The sequence below is a fragment of the Paroedura picta genome, chromosome 7 (assembly GCF_049243985.1).
Source record: "Paroedura picta isolate Pp20150507F chromosome 7, Ppicta_v3.0, whole genome shotgun sequence".
Taxonomy (NCBI): Eukaryota; Metazoa; Chordata; class Lepidosauria; order Squamata; family Gekkonidae; genus Paroedura; species Paroedura picta.
In genome coordinates, this window is record NC_135375.1 from 123,557,590 (window position 1) to 123,580,532 (window position 22,943).

The following is a 22,943-nucleotide window of genomic DNA, read 5'->3' on the forward strand; positions in this document are numbered from 1 at the left end:
TAGTCATTGTGCCTTAATAAAAAATATCTCTCTAGAACATGCAGCATTTCCTTCCTTAAATTTCCATTGCTTAGGATTTTTTTTAAATATGTGATTTGAGCTGAGTTACAACTCTGTTTTGTTTCCCAATGACCTTACTTGAAGGTAAAATTTCTTCTCTTTGGCCACAGAGATAAAAGGTAGGATGAACAGTGCCTTCTTGCGAGTTTCTAGCACTCTCTTCAGGATGAGCAACTCAGCAACGAGAGTTTTCCCGGCACTTGTAGGAGCTAAAAGTAATCGTAAGAAAAACGTTACCTTGGAGGAGGAAGATTCAGCAGCTGGAAGCAAACCTAGAACTTCGTTTAATTTAAAAATCCTTTAAAACATTTCTTTACCACCTTCATGATACATTATTAATCCAATATTTCTACACTAAACAGAGGTGCCTATAACAATTCACTGGATATTTCTGGTAGTTCTAGCCTTTTCACTTATAACAGAGATGGCCAAACTGTGGCTCTCCAGATGTCCATGGATTACAGTTTCCATGAGCATATGATGGCAGGCCAGGGCTCATGGGAATTATAGTCCAAGGACATCTGGAGAGCCACATTTGGCCACCCCTGACTTATAGTAATAAATGCATAGGTGTCAGACTTCTAACATTTCAGAATCACTATCTGAGACAGCTCTTTCAGTTTAACTCTGCTCCAATACTCCAATATCATCTCTGAACAAAAGGAGTCTGAGGATGTGTTTTTCCTCTTTTCAGCAGTTTACAGAATGGTATTTTTCTCCGTAACCACAAAACACAAAAGGCACAAACTTAAAGGTGATTCTCTGGTTGTATGAGCTTAGATTGCATTGAGGTTCCCAAAAATAAATACATTTAGAGTCAATTGTAAAATTGTTAGTTAAGAATAAAGAAGTCTTAGAGGTATCTTAGCCATATTCTGTAAAATTACTATGAGAGGCACATTTTAACATAATCAAAAAGAACCCTAATTTGAAAATTGATGGAGCAGATATAGAAATTTCCCCTGAAAAGTACTGTTAGCCTTGGCACTATCTCTCTAGGATATACAGAAGTGTCCAGAAGAGGGAGTCATTGGTTCCTATCAGCATGAAACTCCTTGGGTGATGTAGTAGAAATCTAAAGGGGGCCAAAGCTCACCAGATGTGCACTAGTAATTCTATGAGTGCAGCTCTTTGATCTTTTGCGCTTAATTTTCAGGTACACAGGGTGCAAATTAAGTTGTAAAGAATTGTGTGAGGCTCCCATCAATATTCCTAATAAGCAGACTTTTAGTGGAAGAAAGCAGGAACTTCTCCAGCTCCTTGCTAAGATTAAAACATGCCTACTCAGGCACCTCTGTATCTCCAAATCAACTCCCTCCCCACAATTTTATATTAGGAGTGAAAATTCCAGACGATGCCCCTCCCTCCCTCTCACTGTCCTCCAAAAAATTCCACACTAGACACAGCAGCCCTGACTGGGCTCCAAGGACACTGAGGGCAATTCCGCACAAAGGGCAATGTCACTAAATCTGAGCGCTATTGAAAAGCGCTGCAGGCAAAAGCGGCAGGTCGCAATAACGCACACAGCCATTTCTATCGAAAAAAAGGCTCTCCCACTAGCGCTGTTCTCCTAACGCACAAGTTTCCGGTCTCGCCGAAATCGCAACAGAGGAGGCGATATTTTCCCGCACTTCCTCCCGCCTCTGGCCGTCAATCAACCAGAACAACCAATTAACTGTTGTGTTCCTGTTTACCTTTAAGAACTCTTTTTTAAAAACTCGAAAACACCGGTAGCAACACATATTCGTTACTTCCATGTATCAGAGAGACCTTTTTCGCTGGCGTAGGAGCTGGCACTTAATTGTTTGCATGCTCTTAAAGAAACCCCCCCTGCTAATCCTGGCTGAAATTATGGGCAGTCTCGAAGGGGGGGGCTGTATTGTGCTTGGAAACTTTACAGACACTTGCTTGTGGAGTGATTTCATCCAATGAAGCAACGCTCATTTGTTGCTTTTGCTGGTTTTAGGGGGGGGAATGGCGATCGCAACACCAGAAGCGCAGGTGTGAGAGATTAGGGAGGGACATTCTTTCTACTGCTACATTGTGAACGCACATGTCTTTTCCGGATGTGTTGCAGGTTGTTCTCAAGAGTCTAGCGGTTTTTTCAGTGGGAATCCACTTTTGTGGATTCCCTGAAAAGCGCTACAACGAAACTATTTTTGCGGGAGTGTTGCTGATTGTGTACGACGTCGTGAATAATGAGAAATATATAGCGTTACACAATGGCAACACTTTGGCTACGTTAATGCTGTGTGGAATGGACCTGAGATAACCTGAGATAACCCAAGCCCAGTCACCAATAATTTGCTACCTACCCCTCCCTACAGAATGGCAACCTTGAAACCCCCCCCCCACTCCTGAATCCTAGCTGATACATCCTAGCTACTACAAAGCAAGGCAGATACTAAAAGCAAAGACACACAAAAGGGAATCAACAGTCACGGCAAGAACCTTGGTCCTGGCACAGTTAGATATACTGACAGATACAGGGTCCTGGCAAATTGCTAGGAATTTCGAACACTGAACTCCCAATGTTCTCCCAGTAAGACATGTTTCACCTAACCCACTTGTCTGACATTCATAGGAAATTATGTGTGAAGACTACCTCAAACAAATCAGAGTTAGGACTGCACTGTTAGTGCTGTACACATTTTGGGTTGGATCTTACAGTGGCACAAAGAGCAAGAGGACCTCCCCCACCTTCCCCTTCTCACAGCACACACTGCTTGCCCAAATTTTACTCAGTTCCCTCCTCTCCAGCCACACATTACATGGACAAGGATTCCCAGCGCATTTGGCAAAGTGCTCTGGAGAGAAGGGGAAGGTGCCTCACTGTCCTTCTGCAACTGGCGCAACTATACAATCAAGCTGTGCCACAAAAGAATGTGTCCTTTTTCCCCCAGCCGCTGCCATACCTGAGTAAACTAAGTTTCTTCCTTCCAGGGCTTGCCCCACCATCAGGCATTCTGCTTGCCACTGGAACATACGCACTACTCCAAAGCGATGGTATTTCTCCAGGACTGCTGTGGGAAGTCCCCAGCTTGCCAGCAGTAATTTATCAGCATGGTCATCGGGTATGTTCATGTGCAGCCCTTGGCCTGAGGTGACAAGAAACCCAGCATTAGAGTAGCCATCTTCCAGATGCAGATGTCTGTAAACATTAAAATCTCTTGTATAGCACATGCTGAAAGTATCAAGAGTCTTTTTTTATATAATGATTTTTTTTATTTTCATAAAGATAGAAATATAATCATCATTTGAGAATATACGACCCCACATTGACTCCACAGTGATATAAACTTTTGCCCAAAACTCTAAGAGCCATGAGTCTAAGAGCCATCCACATTTCCACTACATTTACAAAAAAAAAAAAAAAGGCCTGTTTAGATATACAAAAGAAAAGTTATTATTAATCAACTTACTTGAGAGATCGTAGACCTCACATTAACTATGATACAATCTAAGAGCTATCCTAGCAGATATTTCTAGGTTTGAGTTAGATGCTTAACATTAAACATTTCTTATAGCACAGTATGAGTTTTTGCCCTGTATCAATACCCTGATGAAGGGAGAGGAAAGTAGGGCTTTGCCTTAAAGATGTACAAAGAAAAAAAAATTACAAAAGGATTTCATAATTTCTCCTTATCCTTAATACAGATACATCTACAAACCATTTATACTTGATCCATTCTAAGAGCCATCCTGACAGGTATAAGTTGAGAGCTTTGCATTTTCTACAGATCAATATGAGCTTTGGCCCCATAACAATACACCAATAAAAAAAAAATAATAAGGGGGGAAAGCCCCATTTTATATTTCCAACGCTAACGATTATATTACCTATATGCCTACTAAGAAAAAGAAACAAGAGAGAAAAAAGGCACTGCTTCCCCTTTTTCATAAAAATAGCAATGTAGGATACAGTATATGTTGTTAATACAGAGAATAATAAGATTTCCAGGTTTAGATTAAATGCTTAACATTAAACAGAACAATCTAAGCTTTCAGTCTTCTATAGCTTCTCCTTATCCTTGGTTCTGATACATCTACAAAACAATTTATGCTTGACCCATTCTAAGAACCATCCTGACAGATATATTTTCAGATTTAAGTTGAAAGCTTAACATTAAACATTTTCTACAAGTCAGTGTAGGCTTTAGTCCTAGGACAATACACTAATAGAAGAAAGAAAAAATAAGGGGGGAGAACCCCATTTTACATTTTCAGCACTAATGATTATATTACCTATATGCCTACAAAAGAAAAGAGACAAAAAAAACAAGAGAGAAAGAGACACTGCTTCCCCTTTTTCATAAAAATGGAAATATAGAATACAGTATAACATTAAACATAAAACAATATGAGTTTTCGGTCTTCTTAAGGGGGTCTCATCTCGAGGCTTGCTACATCTTGTCGTTCCCGTAAAATTATATTCTGTCCCATTGGCCTTTGGCGTAGAAAGTGCAGTTGTACTCTTTCCCGCAGAATATGCATCGATAAATCTTGAGGCCGTTGCACCTCCTGGACTCCAGTATCAATACAATTTTTCCCCCAGAGAGATCCTTTAAATCGGTTACTTTCACTACAGATCCATATTTCTTTTGATTGATTTTTGTACACTGTTGCTTTGAGATGGCTGTATGTCTTTAAAGTATCAAGAGTCTTGTGGCTCGATGAAGATTTCATACATCAGTTTTTCCAGGCATCCAATATGTGAATACACACAAGCAGGAAAGAAGGAGGGGGGACTGCAAAGACCCTGTAATATTTCTATGTAAGGATGCACAAGAAAACCCTTCCAGGGAGACAATCCTGCAAGTCGGCTACAGCGAGATCGAACAAGAGGCGGCACCCTTGGGGCTAAAAGGGCACACCCGCTCCACCGCCCTTCGGTTGCCGATTAGGGATTTAACTGCAGGGGCAAAGGAATGTGCATCCAGCCCCATATGGCCACCTGTCTTGCCCTCTCTCTGGTTCTCTTTTCTTGTAGGAGCCGTGATTGACACCTGTCAATGTCTTGCCTGCTGCGGGCTGCCCTGTCGGTGACGCCTGAATGAAGCCTGCGGGGCCCGAGGGGAGGGAGGGAGGAAGGAGAATAGGACTCAGGGCTAAGGGGAGGGAGGGAGGCGCACGCTGGCCCACCTGCCCAGGGGCGCGGCTGGGAACCCCGCCCAAAAGGTGTATCCAAACTGGAGTTAGGAGAGACTACGGGGGGGGGGGGCGACACAGAGAGTGGGCAATTAAGAGAGTCGAGGGGGGCTCCAGCCCCCCCCCCCAGCTGAGGCGCGGAGGCCGAGCAGGACCCTCACGGGGCCACTGCCCGGGCTGCCACCCTCCCGGCGGGGCCTGGGGATCCCCCGGATTTCCAGCTCGTCTCCAGGGCACAGGCCGGATCCCCCGGAGGAAAGGGCTCCCCGAAGGCGTCTCCCGGCTCCTCCCAGGCGGGAGCTGGCAACCGCGGCGGGGCCGGACTCGCCTGAGCACTCACCCGAGAGGCGGAGGGAGCGCTCCAGGCCGGGCGGCGGGCTCAGGACGGGACCCCGCGGCGGCTGACAGGACGGCCCGCGAGACGAACCCGCCGCCGCCGCCGCCGCCGCCATTTTCCCGCGCCCGGATTCAAGCGGCCGCCAAGGCGCCTCCCAGGCCCCGCCCCTCCCTGGCCCCGCCCCGCCCCTCCCAGGCCCCGCCCCCGCCCCGCCGGTTGGAGCCGCTCTCTCACGGAGGAGCCCAGTGCGCAGCTGCCCCACGCCCCCCCCCCCGAAGAACCCGTCACGTGGCCCATGCCTTCTCCCCGCCTGGAAGCGCAGGGATCCTGCAGGCCCTCCAGATGTCCATGGACTACAATTCCCATGAGCCCCTGCCAGCATTTGCTGGCAGGGGCTCATAGGAATTGTAGTCTGTGGACATCTGGAGGACCGTAGTTTGACTGCCCCTGCTGTAGGGCAATGGGACAACCGTGAGAAGGAGGGAACCCCCGGGATCACGGTGCCAGGGGGAAATGAGGGCTTCGTCGTTCTCTGGTACATTCTCCTCCGCAGGCAGCTTGCTGGGGGACCTCAGTCCTGGCACAGTTCTCTATGAGCTCTCTCATCCCCATCTCCTTCAGGATGTCTGGTGGGGAGAGGAAGGGGAGGCCAATTGAAGCCGCCTTGAGACACAGGAGGCCTGCTGGGGGACCTCGGTCCTGGCACAGTTCCCTATTTATTTATTTAGATTTATATACCGCCCTCCCCGAAGGCTCAGCCCCATCTTCCTCAGGGTGTCTGGTGGGGAGAGGGAGGCCATTGGAAGCTGCCTTGAGACACAGGAGGCCTGCTGGAGGACCTCGGTCCTGGCACAGTTCTCTATGAGCTCTCTCATCCCCATCTCCTTCAGGGTGTCTGGTGGGGAGAGGAGGGGGAGGCCAATTGAAGCCGCCTTGAGACACAGGAGGCCTGCTGGGGGACCTCGGTCCTGGCACAGTTCCCTATTTATTTATTTAAATTTATATACCGCCCTCCCCGAAGGCTCAGCCCCATCTTCCTCAGGGTGTCTGGTGGGGAGAGGGAGGCCATTGGAAGCTGCCTTGAGACACAGGAGGCCTGCTGGAGGACCTCGGTCCTGGCACAGTTCTCTATGAGCTCTCTCAGTCCCATCTCCCTCAGGGTGTCTGGTGGGGAGAGGAAAGGGAGGCCATTGGAAGCTGCCTTGAGACACAGGAGGCCTGCTGGGGGAACTTGGTCCTGGTGAGCCTCCTTCGGGTAGAGAATAGCAGCATATAAGAACCAATTCTTCCTCTTCTTCGTCTGTAATCTCAGGGCTCTCTCAGCCTCACCTTGCTCACAGGGTGTCTGTTGTGGGGAGAGGAAGGGAAGGCGAATGGAAACCACTTTGCGACTCCTTCGGGTAGAGAAAAGCGGCATATAAGAACCAACTCTTCTTCTAGTTCATAGTCTGAGGAAGAGTGCTTGCACTTTGATATGGATTATATAGATTTGTGGAACACAATTGAGTCATACATACACTTTAGCTACATGGTTCATTCTTAGGTCAGATTGAGTGCATTTTAAACTGCTGTATAAAGTTATTTCTTTATCTCTGAAGGTAACCTTACATTTGTCAAAAGTGGAATATAGCAGCTATAATTGCTACAAAACAGGAGATTTAAAGCACCTGAATGTAGTATCTTTCTATATTTAAAAAAGTATATGAAATAAGATATATTTGTCGGTGATAGGTTAGACTGGGAGCCCTCCGCGTAACCTAACTGAATCATAGAATCATAGAGTTGGAAGGAGCCATACAGGCCATCTAGTCCAACCCCCTGCTCAACGCAGGATTAGCCCTAAGCATCCTAAAGCATCCAAGAAAAGTGTATCCAACCTTTGCTTGAAGACTGCCAGTGAGGGGGAGCTCACCACCTCCTTACGCAGCCTATTCCACTGCTGAACTACTCTGACTGTGAAAATTGTTTTCCTGATATCTAGCCTATATCGTTGTACTTGTAGTTTAAACCCATTACTGCGTGTCCTCTCCTCTGCAGCCAACAGAAACAGCATCCTGCCCTCCTCCAAGTGACAACCTTTCAAATACTTAAAGAGGGCTATCATGTCCCCTCTCAACCTCCTTTTCTCCAAGCTGAACATTCCCAAGTCCCTCAACCTATCTTCATAGGGCTTGGTCCCTTGGCCCCAGATCATCTTCGTCGCTCTCCTCTGTACCCTTTCAATTTTATCTACGTCCGTCTTGAAGTGAGGCCTCCAGAACTGCACACAGTACTCCAGGTGTGGTCTGACCAGTGCCATATACAATGGGACTATGACATCTTGTGCTTTTGATGTGATGCCCCTGTTGATACAGCCCAAAATGGCATTCGCCTTTTTTACCGCTGCATCACACTGCCTGCTCATGTTTAGTTTACAATCCACAAGTACCCCAAGGTCTCGTTTACACACAGTGTTACCTAGAAGCGTATCCCCCATCCAGTAGGCATGCTTTTCATTTTTCTGACCCAGATGCAGAACTTTACACTTATCTTTATTAAATTGCATCTTGTTCTCATTTGCCCATTTTTCCATTGTATTCAGATCTCGTTGAACTCTGTCTCTATCTTCCGGAGTATTTGCCAGTCCTCCCAATTTGGTGTCATCTGCAAACTTGATGAGTAGTCCCTCCACCCCCTCATCTAGATCATTAATAAATATGTTAAAAAGTACCGGGCCGAGCACCGAGCCCTGAGGTACCCCGCTACTCACCTCTCTCCAGTCTGATGAAACACCATTGACAACAACTCTTTGAGTGCGGTTCTCTAACCAATTCCCTATCCACCTAACTATCTGAAAATCCAGATTGCAGTCCTTCAACTTATCCATCAGAACATCATGGGGAACCTTGTCAAAAGCTTTACTAAAATCCAAGTAAATGACATCAACCAAATGACATCAACTGGTTAGAGGGACAGTGAGGGAGTGAGCGTCAGGAGACCTCATGATGACGTCTCAAGGTCTTAAAAATGAGCTGCACTGATGCAGACTTCAGAGAACGCACCAATTGGCTTTCTCTCCATGCTTGCAAACATGTATCCTAAACAAATCCTCTTGCTGCTTAGCTGTCTTTGTTGTGGTCTTGTAAATTTTACACTGCCCGGTCCATAACACACTTGAAAGCTCATGCCCTGAGTAAATCTTTGTTGGTCTTAAAGACTCTGATTTTATTGTACAGGTTAGAATAATGGACGGCCAGGAAGCAGAATAGAAAAGCAAGGCTCAGCTCCAAAAAACAGTGCTGGTTGGAAAAGCGAGAATCGTGTAATCCTAGACTTGGAAAGGGCCAAACTTCCGCGCGCCAGACGCCCATGGACTACAACTCCCATGAGCCCCTTGCCGGCACATGCCCAGGAGGGCCCAAACTGTCTCTCCCGCTGCTGCCGAGGGCTCACGGGAATTGTAGTCCGCAGACATCAGGCGGAGAGCCCGGGCGCCGCAGGGCCTGGCGGGGTTTCCTAGGCGACGCGCGGGCCTGGCGGGCGTTGGAGGCCTGCGGGCTCTGCTCGGGCCTCGCTTCCCCGGCCATGTCCCTGCTCCGAGGCGGCCGCTTCCCGACGGCGGCGGCAGCGAGGAAGCCGCCCCGGGCGCGGAGGAAGAAGCCGGCGGCCCAGCAGGAATGGGACGTGAGTCCGAGCCCGGGAAGGCGCCCCGCAGCAGTTGCTGCCTCCGCCCCTGGATGCCACAGCCGTGCAGCCAAATATGCGCGCTCAGCAGCGCCTTCCAGGCCAACAAGGATTTATTCCACGCGTGGGCTTTCGAGTGCATGCACAGAGTGCATGCACTCGAAAGCCCACGCGTGGAATAAATCCTTGTTGGCCTGGAAGGCGCTGCTGAGCGCGCATATTTGGCTGCACGGCTGCCCCACCTGCCCGCCTGGGTCTGTGCAAAACAGCATTGCTCAGGGGGCCCTGCCCAGAGGCTGAGACGTGGTTTGCCCTGCGGGAATTGCAGCGGGGTGGATGTGGCTCGCTTGCCTCCTGGGACTGCAGAGCAAGGCAATGGACAGAGTCACGTTTCCAATTTTAGTTAGTTGTGACGTTTTTATTCCCCCCCCCACCCCCCACCCCCCACCCCCCAAGGAACGCCAAGTGTTGTACATGGTTGGTTCTCCCTCTCTCTTCTTTGCGCTGTTTTCCCAAGAGCCCTGCGAGGTAGGCACAGAGTGACTCGCACTCGAGGCCTCGGATCTGACGTTCCAAGCCATGTTTTGATTAATGCAAAAAAAGACAAAAAATATAGTGATTTTAAAAAATGAATTGGGAAGGGTGAATAGTTCCTGTTATGGATATAGGCTATGTATCTACAGTTAACCCTTGAGAGTCTGTTTAAAGAGCTTCAACTAGCTTGGTTTGAATCCAGTGGCACCATAAAGAGCAACAAGGTTTCTGGGGGATCTGCTTTCTCCAGTCCAAATCTCTGATGGCAAGAAGTTAATATTGTACTTTTAAAAAGCTCTTGCTCAAAGAATACTATGGGAATTGCATAACTCAGTCACGTTGTTGGGAAAGAAGGGACAAACATATAATATTGGTGTGCTTGTTTGATTTACACGTGTGTGATCCATGTGGAAATGAAATATTCCTTTTTGTGTTTTGGAAATTTTTATATTATACTGAATTCTGTGAAGAAAATTGTGTATATGTATATACACACACATACACGTTTTGTCCCTCAAGTTTCTTGGTTCTCACCTGTTCTTTGGGTCAGTTTATTTTGCTTCCCCCCCCCCCATTTCTTTGTTCTTTGTTGTGAAAGAAGCCCCCCCCCCTTTGGCTAGTTGCTTTTACAGCTGACTTTCCCTTAGGGGTTTGCGCCCCTGAGTTGGTTTCTAATCCTTCTGAAGTGCAAGCAGGTGTGGGGAACTGGCACTTAGATGAATGCTGAGAAAACATTCGTTGATTTCTTTTTGGCTTCAATTCCTGCTCTAACATGTTATGTATTTTGTGGCAGGCCACTGTTCAGGATCTCACTGTGCACCGGGCCACTCCTGAGGAAATGGTAAGGTCGAACTCTTTGTTAATGTGCCAGTTAGATTGACGCCATTTGGTTCCCTCGTAGACCTGGCAACAGGTTTCTCCTTTATTGAAACCAGAGTCTGCCCTGGCCTCTGTCACGAACTTTTCCTGTGCCCATCTCACTTCAGCTTTACTCTCCCCCCCCCCCAAAATTGCCTTTTTCTGGTCCCTGTTAAAATTAGCCACTTTCTTACCCAGTATTAATTTTGCAGTAGGTCCTTCTCAGGGGAATTATGAGTGTGACGTTTCTGTCTATGCTGGATCAGCGTCAAGAGACGTCCAAGCAAGGGGCTCTGTGACTGTATTCCATGCACTTGGCACGTTTACGGCGATGAGAACCTTGACTGTCATTGTCTTAAAGTTTAAGTCTCAGCTACGTTAGTGACTCTTTTCTGAAAAGAGATGGTGTTTGGCAGGACCAAATTAATCTTGTATTGCAAAATTCTCCATTATCGGTAGGGGACGCTTCGTTTTTAACTCCCATTCTTTATTTTGATTAATGCTGTGATGATGGCTGTTTTGTCTGATCCTGGGCTGGTGGTGCTGAGCTTTTTGCTTCCTGCCACTGAAATAATGTTTCTCTTGGCCGACTCGATTTTAGTTCCTAAAATATCAACCAGTCAGTGTAGGAAGTCACTCAGCTGCAGCATGCCATCTGTAGCACCACCGCAGCACGTCCCTCGGGTCAGACGTTTGAGAAGAACATCCTTTATCCCATCCAGGTGCGACGGCATGAGATGCACAAGTCAAAGAACAAAGCCCTGGCACGTTTGGAATTGCAAGAGAAAGCATTAAAGGGCAAATGGAAGAAGCAGAGGGCAAGAGTTCCGGAGTCTCTGGAAAAAAGAAAACTAGCCCTGATGAGAGAGGTAACGTCCGGGAGAACCCCTGTGGCTTTCATAGTTAGCAGCTTTTTTCGAAATGCGCAGCACGTTTCCTGTGTGCCACAATCTTGTGGGCCTCAGTTTTTAGTTATCTACTTGCAAGGAGTTTTGTTTTGTTTCACGGGGGTATGGCCTGTTCTACCGCATCCTTCAGCTGCAGACAGTGACTTGCCCTTGTATGCGGAATATGTCATCAGGGATAAGTTGCATGTTTTGGAATAAAAGTTAGTTTTATCTCAGGCCCGTCGTCAGGATGAAATTATCCCAATTTCTGAAGCAGTTGCCCAGTTTACTGGAACAGAGAGCAGGCCCCATAGGGAACAGAGTTTAAAAGAGCCACAGGTAGCAGGACGGAGATCCACTGAGTATCACTGCAGTGGACCATTGGTCACTTTTGTGACCCTCGAGCCACTGGGGATGGGGGCATGCTCTGCAAGATAGCATGGACATTTCTTTCCCCCTGTTTACCTTCACTGGCACTCTTTTGTTGGTAAACTGTTCTTAGTTTACATGGAGACATGCGATCTTCATTAAGCAGGCCAGTACCCTGACCTCAATAGCCCAGGCTAGCCTGATCTCATCAGTCCTCAGGAGGTGATGCCTGGCCTGCATGAAGGGTGTCTAGCATTGGCCAGGGCTAGGGCCTTTTCAGTATTGACCCCTGCCTAGTGGAATGAGGTCCCGGAAATGCTAAGGGGAAAGGAAGAAATAAGCTGGAAGGACAGTGCATGACTTTCCCCCTTCAATTTGTCCCTTTTAGATCCTTTCTGATCAGTACCATCTGCAGGACGTCCTGGAGAGATCTGATCGGGCCATGGCTGTGGTGAAGGACCTGTTTGGAGATGCCCCTCGCAGGCATATAGGTGAAGTTTGCTAAGTGAAATGAGGCTTGGCTATTAATACAGTACAGCAGGGGTGGCCAAACTGTGGCTCCCCAGATGCCCATGGACTACAATTCCCGTGAGCCAATTTCTCATGGAAAGTGTAGTCCATGGACGTCTAGCAAGTCACAGTTTGGCACCCCTGCAGCACAGTTTCATGGTACAACCCCCAGACAACAAGCTTGCAAAATGGCATGGTGGGAATGTTTGCTTTGTGTCGCCTGATGTGATAGGAAAGAGTCAGGCCTTCTGAACATGACCACCTAGAATCATAGAGTTGGAAGGGGCCATACAGGCCATCTAGTCCAACCCCCTGCTCAACGCAGGATTAGCCCTAAGCATCCTAAAGCATCCAAGAAATGTGTGTATCCAACCTTTGCTTGAAGACTTCCAGTGAGGGGGAGCTCACCACCTCCTTAGGCAGCCTATTCCACTGCTGAACTACTCTGACTGTGAAAAACTTTTTCCTGATATCTAGCCTATATCGTTTTACTTTAAACCCATTACTGCGTGTCTTCTCCTCTGCAGCCAGCAGAAACAGCATCCTGCCCTCCTCCAAGTGACAACCTTTCAAATACTTAAAGAGGGCTATCATGTCCCCTCTCAACTTCCTTTTCTCCAGGCTGAACATTCCCAAGTCCCTCAACCTATCTTCATAGGGCTTGGTCCCTTGGTCCCTTGCCCAGATTATTAAGCAACGTAGAAGCAGAGGCTCTTCCTCAAGCCTGTGGGCTGGTCTCTTTATTTATTTATTTATTTAGATTTAGATTCTTATGCCGTCCTTCCATAGGGCTGTACTTTAGAGACAATGGATGGCCCTGGCTAGCTCCTCAGTGAGATTTCCCTTTTTCTGCAGATTTTTCCTTACAGCAGTATCACAGCATTTGTTAACTGCTCTCAAGTATGCGTGCTAAACGTTAAGAACTTCTTTGGAGGTTTTTAAGCTGAGGCTAGATCAGCCTTTCTCAACCTTTTGACCAGGGGTAGTCAAACTGCGGCCCTCCAGATGTCCATGGACTACAATTCCCATGAGCCCCTGCCAGCGAAGGGCTCATGGGAATTGTAGTCCATGGACATCTGGAGGGCCGCAGTTTGACTACCCCTGCTTTTGACTATGGAATAACCCGTGAAATATTCTTCAAGTTTCAAATAACCCCAGCAGTGATGCCAGCTGGCCACGCCTGCCTGCCACGTCCCCAGAAGTCACATGTTTACAGTGTGCATGGCATCACTCATAAATTGCTTGTTAAATAAGAAGGTAATTTTATTTTTGTCTGTGCACCACCTTGCCTGAACTGTCAAAACCCTGTTATCACAAACCTTTTCCATTTCCATGTTATCCGTAGCTTTTCCCTGTCACCTTCACATATGCCCACTATATTAGACATGAGTACCATCAGTATCCCCTCTCCACTTGCTAAGGGGAATGGGTAGTTGATTAGCCGCTCTTGCCAGGTAGTCATTAATATTGACATGTTAATTGGTTTTTAATGTATTTTATGGGGTTTATATTGTTGTAACCCGCCACGAGCCGCAAGGGAGTGGCGGGAAATAAATTCAATAATAATAATAATAATAATAATAATAATAATAATAATAATAATAATAATAATATGCAATGTATTTGCCTAGAGTGCCTTTTTAAATCTCTTGTTATTCATGGGAGTAGGTGTGAAAGTTCCTAGTTTAGTGCCTCTGGGATTCTGACTATTTGATGTTATGGAAACGGACTATCTTCTTCCAGCATTGAGAACCAGAGGGTGCCAACCAGAACCAGCTTTTTTTTTTTTTTTTACCACACCGGGGGAAAGACATCTGGAAAGTTTTGGGGCCAAATTGGTGCCTGGGGGGGGAGGGTAAAGGTTGATAAGGGATAGTGGTTCCCAGGGGCGTCAGTCTTAGCAAAGACCTAGAGATGCTTGTTTTGTTGTTCTTTCAGTAAAGAGATTTTTCTTCAACAAAGTCTGCTTATTTGAAGAAATTGGGTGGACTCATAATAGGAAGCATTAAGCTGTCATAAAACCTACCATGAAAACAGCAATTATTCTCAGGGGATGTGTGATTTGGAGATTACTTGTAATTTTGGGAGATCACCTGGCACCACTAAGAGGTTGGCAATCCTAGAAAGATCTGAGAATGCCCCGGGTCCCAGGGCAAGGGGAAACCTGGGAAGAAAGGAATCCTTGGGTAGGCTATACACAGTCTTTGCACTGGATCCCAATGTAGTAGTTCTCTGCTAGGGATGCCAGCCTCCATATGGGATCTGGGGATCTCCTGGAATTACAGCTTATCTCCAGACTGCAGAGATGAGTTCCCCTGGAGAAAATGGCTGCTTGGGAGGGGGGACTGGCATTGGACTTAGTCTTCTCCTGCTTGAATATCTGAATCCCTTTGAGCCAGCTTGTTGTAGTGGTTAGAAATGCCGGCTTCTAATCTTTTGAGCCAGGTTTGAATCCCCCTCCTCCACGTGTAGCCAGCTGGGTGACCTTGGGCTCGTCACAGCACTGATAGAGCTGTTCGGACTGAGCAATAATATCAGGGCTCTCTCAGCCTCGCCTCCCTCACAAGGTGCCTGTTGTGGGAGAGAGGAAAGGGAAGGCGAATGGAAGCTCCTTTGAGACTCCTGGTGGAGAAAAGTGGCATCTGAGAACCAACACTTCTTTGCTTGCCACAGCCTTCCTCTAGCCATTCCCTGCCAGCGGGCTCTGAGAAGATTCTGAGAGAGGTGAAATGGGAGGAGCCAAGGGGGGGAGTGCAGCCGATCCAGCTCTTCTCTCCCCTTCCTTTTCCATTGTGTGTGAATCCAGCAAGGCCACCATTTTTTAATGGTTGATCCTCATATCTAGTAAATGTTTGGCATTTCACAGCCTTCTGGTCTTCCTTTGCCATCTCCCAGGCTTCCCCAACGTGACGGTGGCTCCTGACTGTGACGCGGAATCCACTCAAGGACCCATTGCGCAAAAGTGTGATCCCCCCACGCAGCTCTCCATTCTTAGTGAGTCCGTCATGGATCCTCAGGTAACATGATTTCTGGGTCTAACATGTATCTAACTATGCAATCCTGTCTAGTCACTCCCAGTTTAAACTCAATGAAAACCAGCGGGCTTAAACTGGAGTGACTCTGCATAGGCTGGCACTGGAAGTGAGGTAGGCTGGCCAAGACCTTGAATTACTCCTTGTGGTCAAGATGGGCAGGGAGGGGGCATAATGGTCAATCCGTATCAGTGGGGGTGATAGTGGAGTGGCGATGCTTTCCTGGTTGTGAGAAAAGGTGCATGCTGAGAAAATGTCAGAGATAAATCTATAAAGACAGCTGTCTTCAAATACTTGGAGGGCTGCCACATAGAAGATGGAGCAGAGTTGTTCTCTCTTGCCCAGAGGGACGGACAAGATCCAATGGGATGAAATTAATTCAACAGAACTTTCAGCTCAACATCCAGAAGAAGTTCCTGACAGTCAGAGCGGTTTTTCTGTGGAACAGGCTTCCTCGGGAGGTGGTGGGCTCTCCAGCTTTGGAAATTTTTAAGCAGAGGCTGGGTAGCCACCTCACAGAAATGCTGATTCTGTGAATTTAGGCAGATTGTAAGTGGGTGGGCAGAAAGGATTGCTTGTCTCTTGTGATGCTTTCTTGCACGCCTAGGGAAATGCCACTTACCACTTTGGGGTCAGGAGGCAAATTTCCTCCAGGCCAGACTGGCCAGGGATTGGGGAGGGGGGGGGCATCATCTGGGCAGGTAGTTGTGAATTTCCTTCATTGGGCAGGGGGTTCAACTAGACCAGGGGTGGTCAAACTGTGGCCCTCCAGATGTCCATGGACTACAATTCCCATGAGCCCCTGCCAGCGTTTGTTCTCATGGGAATTGTAGTCCATGGACATCTGGAGGGCCGCAGTTTGACTACTCCTGAACTAGACCCTGGAGGTCCTTTTCAACTCTATGATTCTAAATATGTGTTTCAGAGTTTGGCACAATAATTGCCCAGATCTGAAGATGCAGCTGGGATTCCCAGGAATGTGGGTCAAAAAGAAAAAAGTGGGAAGGTCAGCTCTGAAGAAGAAGAGCTGGATTTTTCCACCCAGCTTTTTACTACCCGAAGAAATTTCAAAGCGTCTTACAATCGCCTCCCCTTCGCCTCCCCGCAGCAGAAACCCTGTAAGGCAGGAGGGGCAGAGAGAGTTCTGAGGGACCTGTGACTGGCCCAGGGTCACCCAGCTAGCTACAACCCAGTTCTCCAGATTAGAGTCCACCACTCCTAACCACTACACCAAGCTGCCTGTCTCGTGATGCTTACTACCTCAGTCCCAGTTCCCCTTCGAACCCAAAATGCAGATGCATTCTGTCAGCATAATGTTGTCTTCTCAGCTGGTCCAATAAAAGAACGGCCCATATGAGAGTGATAATATTCTTACAGTGTTATGAAAACAGGAAGCTGGAATACAGCCAGCTGGAAGACGAAATGAGGGTTGGGCGCCTCAGCCGAAGCGCCCAATCCTAGACAAAATGCCTCTTTCCAGAAGTCAATTCCCTCTTCACATTTTACATCATCTTATTACTGGCTAAGCAATATCACAACTTTCCCAGAATTTATCAGTTTCTCGAAAGAGGGGAGGCCACGAGGTACCCTAGTTTACCTCATAGCATCTGCTGCGACTGTCTCCTGGTTGGAAGAAGTGGTTTCGTCTGATTTGCTCTTGGCTGTCTTGATACAGTTGACTGATTTTTCTTACTAGTAACATCAACTTACATCCCTCCCCACCTCTTGCTGGTCATTCCTCTCAGAAACTTGACCCACCAGTTCTCTAACTCTCCAGTCCTTACTGCAGGAGATCTGAACGCTGGAAGCAGCCAAAGTGTTGATTAAAAAAGGGTTAGACTGTGAGCCAGAAGAAAATATTTCCCCCTACTTGTACGGAGCCCTTACACAGTTTGACCTCTCCATGCAAGGAGGTCTGGTAATTCTGAGCAGACAGAAGGGCAAGCTTAGCTCCATTTCAACTGAATCGATCAAAAGTATTACATAGAGAGGAAGAAGAAGAGCTGGGGTTTCTTGCACCCCACTTTTTACTATCCGAAAGATTCTCAAAGCAGCTTACAAATGCTTTTCCCTTCCTTTCCCCACAACAGGCACCCTGCAAGGTAGGTAAGACTCAGAGAGATCTGAGGGAACTTGGTCTGGCTCAAGGTCACCCAGCTGGCTGTATGTGGAGGAGGAGCAGGGAATCAAACCCAGCTCTTTACCATCACTCCAAGCTGCCTCTGCCATTTTGTGTATTCTAGCACTGGGCTAGGTTTTCTCTTCATTCACGTAAGATGGTTTCTGCCACTGTCAGCTGGGCTATCTGGTGGGAAGTGGCCCTGATTACTTTGCATTTAGTGAAATTCAACCATGAAAAATACATTATATTTACAATGCTCCACTGCAGCGTTTGAGGTGGTCCGTCTGTTTTTTTGTTTTTGTTTTTTTGTTTTGTTTTTTTTAAGGCTCTCAATGAAGTAAGAGAAAGATCTTCTGGCTTCCCGCTTGAGGGTGAGAACATCCAGGACTCGCCTTTCAACTCTGGCTCCCTCATAGACACAAACAGGTCTGTGTGTGTGTGTGTGTGTGTGTGTGTCTATTTTTGCACTCATAGTCTCTGGGAGATATCTGTTGCCCTAATACTCCATCTGTTATTTCAGCTCTTCAGATTCTCTTCTCTCTTCTGTGCTCATTCTCTCGTGCTTCGGATTCAGATTCAGATACCTTTATTGGCATAAGATTTGATATACTTAAAACAAAATTTAAAACAGAAACAAATTCCGGACATAGACACACGGACAACAGTAACAAGGCCTTATTCCGTACAGCCGCTCTGCAGCAGAGATAGATTAGTTCTCGAGATAGTTGACAGGATTTTTGCGAGGTCCACTGTCTGAGAAGGCTCCTTTACACTCAGCAACAGCTTCACTAGATGTTTCTCATCGCTGCACAGACACTTCAGTTTTCCCATAAAACCCCCCAGATAATGATGGAACATCTGAAATTCGGGGCAGTTGAATAATAGGTGGCTAAGGGAATCTGGTCCATTGCACCCGTGCAGACAGCTTCTCTCATTTCGAGGGGTTTGAAGGAAGCGTCCTCTTGATAGGCTTGAAGGGAAGATGTTTAGGCGCACAAGGAGAAAGGCCCTTTTAAGGGAATAGTCATCTAACAGTCATCTAGCAGATATAGGGGCATTGATTTACAAGACCAGGGGATGTCCCAGTGGCCTGGTGAACAGATCCTGTGGGTTGATGTGCCTATTATCTGAATATCCTGGTCTTCTAGTCTTCTGGTGATCAGCTTCAGGACTGTGCTCTCGTCATAATTAACTAGAGTAGATAAATCTAGTCCTAAGCAACGAAGTTTATGAAAAATTACTTCGTTAAAGCCCTGAATAAAATAGGGATCTCCTGAAGAGTTAGAAAGTAGAGATAGTGGAAAGGAATGGAAGTGGACTTTTAACCAGTATTTGAATGTCCAAAGCCAGGCTCTGGTTTCCAGGGTCTGTTGACCAAGCTCCGCTAAAAGCGGATGGTTTGCGACACAATTTGGTACATCCAACAATTGCCTTAAAAAGGTAGATTGACATTTTTCAACTTTGTTGCTGAATGCACCAATCCAAATTGGGCTTCCAAAAAGCGGTTGGGGGGTTATTTTAGCTGCATAGATTTTCATTGCAGCCGAGAAATTCCTATTTCCCTTCTGGTGGGAAAATTTTGCCAGTAAAGCCAGTTGCCCCTTAGAGGATTTGACAACCTTCTCTATATGGTAGGTCCACTTATTGTTATAGCTAAAATTCATACCGAGATATTTGAAGTGATATACTTGCTCGATCCAATTGACTCTCACCTTCCACTGGTATTTATGTCTTGCTTTGGCAAAGACTAAGATCTTAGTTTTCTCAAAATTAATCATGAGATGGTTTTCGCTACAGTAATCTATAAAAGTTCTAAGATATCTTGTTAGGCCTATTTGGGTTCTTGAAAGGATGATTGTATCATCCGCATACAGTAACAGAGGTGTAGATCTAATACCTACTGAGGAGGGCTGACCATTGGTTCTCCCAAAAAGAGCAGGGAGATCGCTAAGATCGTGCTTCGAAGTTGCTCCAGGTACATTACTGTGAGGCTACTGCAGTTACTGTGAGGCTACTGCAGAGAGCCAGTTTGGTGTAGTGGTTAGGAGTGCGGACTTCTAATCTGGCATGCCGGGTTCGATTCTGTGCTCCCCCACATGCAACCAGCTGGGTGACCTTGGGCTCGCCACGGCACTGATAAAACTGTTCTGACCGAGCAGGAATATCAGGGCTCTCTCAGCCTCACCCACCCCACAGGGTGTCTGTTGTGGGGAGAGCAAAGGGAAGGCGACTGTAAGCCGCTTTGAGCCTCCTTCGGGTAGGGAAAAGCGGCATATAAGAACCAACTCTTCTTCTTCTTCTACTCTGGTTCTCTGCCAAAGGCATGCAGTGCTGAGGGAGTGTCATTCATTTATTTCAGAAAAGAAACAGCATTTATTTATTTATTATTTGGATAATAACACAAACCTCTCTTCACAACCTAAGATTTGACTTCCCACCCAGCTCCCACCCAGCTCTCCCTCCTGGACAAATAAATCGTCTTCCTGTACTAAGAAAAACCAATTTGAATTGTCTGCTGCTTCACTTTATGTTTTGTAAAATTTTGCAGAGTCCAGAGAGATTTTCTTCATGTAGCTCCAGAAAGGTGCCCACTGTTCATAATATTTCTCCAGGTTATTGTCCTTTAATAGTGCCGTTAATCTAGCTGAGTCTGCAAGGCTCAGCATCTTCTTTAGCCCGTCTTCTATGGTAGCGGTTTCTGACCTTCTCCATTCACCAGTCTTGCTGCTGATCCTGCATAGAGAAGGAGGGTCCTCCTATCTCTAGGTCTGTCCCCCCCTACCTAGGTTCTTCTTATTCGTAAAGGTACAGAACCTATAACGCTTGTTGTCATCAGTTGTTCTCTCTGTACTTCTAAATCGGTTATAACCTTGTCCCTAGTTTTGTAGTTTAAAACATTTTGGAGAACTGGGCAGAGCAGATCTTTAATAGCGTCCATCTGTTCTAATACAGTTTGTGGCTTGATCATCTTTTGGTGCCTAGCTATTGGAGTGGCAAAAAGAATGGTGTGACTTCTGAGATCTGGAAAGGGCGTGTTGAAATGAGTGTCCTTAGGAAGTATCCTCTTCCACGCGCAGCAGCTGATGGCCCTACATTCACTCTGCATCTTCATCCTTTTCTGTAGGGCGTTTCGCCTTCCAGGAGAGAAGGGCTCTGTGACCGGCTGCCACGAAAAGGCAATTCAGCAAGGAGCAGACGCCACCTCGACCCAGGAAGCAAACGTGCTTGCGACCCCATCAGCAGGCCTGCCGTCGCTGGACAGCACAGGTTCACTTCAGTTGCATTAACTTGCACCTCCCTCTGGCTGCAAAAAAGCTATGTTGATGGATCTAGAGCAGGAGTAGCCAAACTGTGGCTCTCCGTGTTGGCAGGGGCTCATGGTAATTGTAGTCTGTGGACACCTAGAGAGCCACGGTTTGGCCACCCCTGATCCAGGGGGAAATAATGGACTAGAAGTAGGGTTGCCAGCCTCCAGGGGGCATCTGGAGACCCACCACTACTATAATCGATCTCCAGATGATCGACCAGTTCCCCTGGAGAAAACATCTGCTTTGGGAGGTGGACTCTGGAGCATTATACTCTGGTGACGTCCCTCCCTCCCCTCCCTGAGCTTCACCCCCGGAACCGCCAGGTATTTCCTAGCCAGAGCTGGCAACCCTGACTGGAGGTTATAAGTGTATACTAAATTGAGCAAAGCCTTGAGCTTCTCCCCACCACCACCACCATGACATTCTGGAGTGCTTTCACCCTCCACCAGAGATCATAGAATCATAGAGTTGGAAGGGACCTCATGAGTCATCTAGTCCAACCCCCTGCACTATGCAGGACAATCACAACCCTATCACTCATCCACTGTCACCTGCCACCCCCTTGAGCCTTCACAGAATCAGCCTCTCCATCAGATGGCTCTGCAGCCTCTGCTTAAAAACCTCCAAAGATGGGGAACCCACCACCTCCTGAGGAAGCCTGTTCCACTGAGGAACCGCTCTAACTGTCAGAAACTTCTTCCAGATGTTTAGATGGAATTTCTTTTGAATTAATTTCATCCCATTCATTCTGGTCTGTCCCTCTGGGGCAAGAGAGAACAATTCTGCTCCATCCTCCATATGGCAGCCTTTTAAATATTTGAAGATGGTTATCAGATACCCTCTCACTCGTCTCCTCTCTAGGCTAAACAGACCAAGCTCCCCCAACCTTTCTTCATATGTCTTGGTCTCCAAACCCCTCACCATCTTTGTTGCCCTCCTCTGGACATGCTCCAGTTTGTCAGCATCTCTTCCATCCCTTCTCTAAAATCTCATGCAGCCCTTAATGCAACGAATGTTGTGAAGAGAGTCCATTCGAGACTTGAGAACGAAGAGCAGATCGCTGACATCACCTACATAGTGCAGCAGGTCCTGAATGCCAACCTGAAGAAGCCGATTTCAGCCAAAGGTGGGTGTTTCTCAGGTGGCCTCCCTCCCTCCCTCCCTCCTTCCCAGCTAATCTGGGTTTCCGAAAGCAGACGTGCCTTCTCTCCCGAGCACAGCTGAGACTGCCTTCTCACAAGATGAAAAGTACCTCCATGCAGGAAATTAGCCTCTCAGGGAGAAGGGCTTAGCTGCCTTTCGGACATGCTGATGTTCTAGGCCAGGGGTAGTCAAACTGCGGCCCTCCAGATGTCCATGGACTACAATTCCCAGGAGCCCCTGCCAGCGAATGCTGGCAGGGGCTTCTGGGAATTGTAGTCCATGGACATCTGGAGGGCCGCAGTTTGACTACCCCTGTTCTAGGCACTGCTGGGAAGGGAGCACAGCCTAGCCCAATCTCGGAAGCTAAACAGCAGGGCTAAAACACTGGAAGCCCCCAGAGGACTGTTGCCTCCCCAAGCACCACGGATGCAGAGCATCACTGCCCCGGACATATTGTTCCATCATAGCCAGGAGTGGCCAAACTGTGGCTGTCCAGATGTTCATGGAATACAATTGCCATGGGCCCCTGCCAGTATGGTCTCATGGTTATTGTAGTCCATGGACATCTGGAGAGCCATTGTTCGGATACCCCTGATCATTCTAGACCTTGTGGCTAATAGCCAGCGATGGACCTCAAGTCCTCTCTTGAGACTGTCTATGCCTGTAGCCAGCTCTACAGGCATCTTGAGACTGTCTATGCCTGTAGCCAGTGAAGAAGGACTTCCTTTGGTCTGTTCTAATCTGGCAGTCGCTTAGTGTTCCTGGTCCCCTAGCCTGACATAGTAATGGTGTCCTCCTGGTGGTTTCATTGAATTGCTTTTGCGATGTCCCCTGTTTGCATCATAAAAGCTTGACTTCCAAGGTCTGCAGCAAAGCTCATGCCGATGCTAGCTGTGCCAGGGGCAGGTGGATTTTGGAAACAGAATCTTCTTGGGATCCCTGGCTCCAAGGGAGTTAAACTAGTCTGGTAGA

At 47.3% G+C, this 22,943-nt stretch overlaps 2 protein-coding genes across 9 annotated transcripts in view; one reads left to right on the forward strand and one right to left on the reverse strand.

Moving 5' to 3' along the window:
- The window catches only part of POLQ (DNA polymerase theta), a 60,346-nt gene extending 54,666 nt beyond the window's left edge, over positions 1 to 5,680 (reverse strand). For all 6 annotated transcript variants that reach the window (XR_013232749.1, XM_077346313.1, XM_077346314.1 and 3 more), the window contains exons 1-3: positions 5,549 to 5,680; positions 2,976 to 3,158; positions 139 to 269 (exon numbers count right to left, since the gene is read on the reverse strand). Coding sequence is in view for 5 of the 6 variants with exons in the window: in XM_077346313.1 (XP_077202428.1) it covers positions 139 to 269; positions 2,976 to 3,158; positions 5,549 to 5,660 (426 nt within the window). In the remaining variant the exon portion in view is untranslated. The remainder of the gene's footprint in view (positions 1 to 138; positions 270 to 2,975; positions 3,159 to 5,548) is intronic.
- Positions 5,681 to 8,988: 3,308 nt separating this feature from the next.
- The window catches only part of SPICE1 (spindle and centriole associated protein 1), an 84,572-nt gene continuing 70,617 nt past the window's right edge, over positions 8,989 to 22,943 (forward strand). For 2 of the 3 annotated variants that reach the window (XM_077346318.1, XM_077346319.1), the window contains exons 1-8: positions 8,990 to 9,208; positions 10,536 to 10,583; positions 11,323 to 11,469; positions 12,245 to 12,347; positions 15,262 to 15,383; positions 17,846 to 17,946; positions 20,645 to 20,787; positions 21,826 to 21,954. In XM_077346318.1, coding sequence (XP_077202433.1) covers positions 9,110 to 9,208; positions 10,536 to 10,583; positions 11,323 to 11,469; positions 12,245 to 12,347; positions 15,262 to 15,383; positions 17,846 to 17,946; positions 20,645 to 20,787; positions 21,826 to 21,954 — 892 coding nt within the window. In that variant the 5' untranslated portion in view covers positions 8,990 to 9,109. Of the gene's footprint in view, positions 9,209 to 10,535; positions 10,584 to 11,322; positions 11,470 to 12,244; positions 12,348 to 15,261; positions 15,384 to 17,845; positions 17,947 to 20,644; positions 20,788 to 21,825; positions 21,955 to 22,943 lie in introns of all 3 variants that reach the window. The other variant, XM_077346320.1, reaches the window with a different exon arrangement.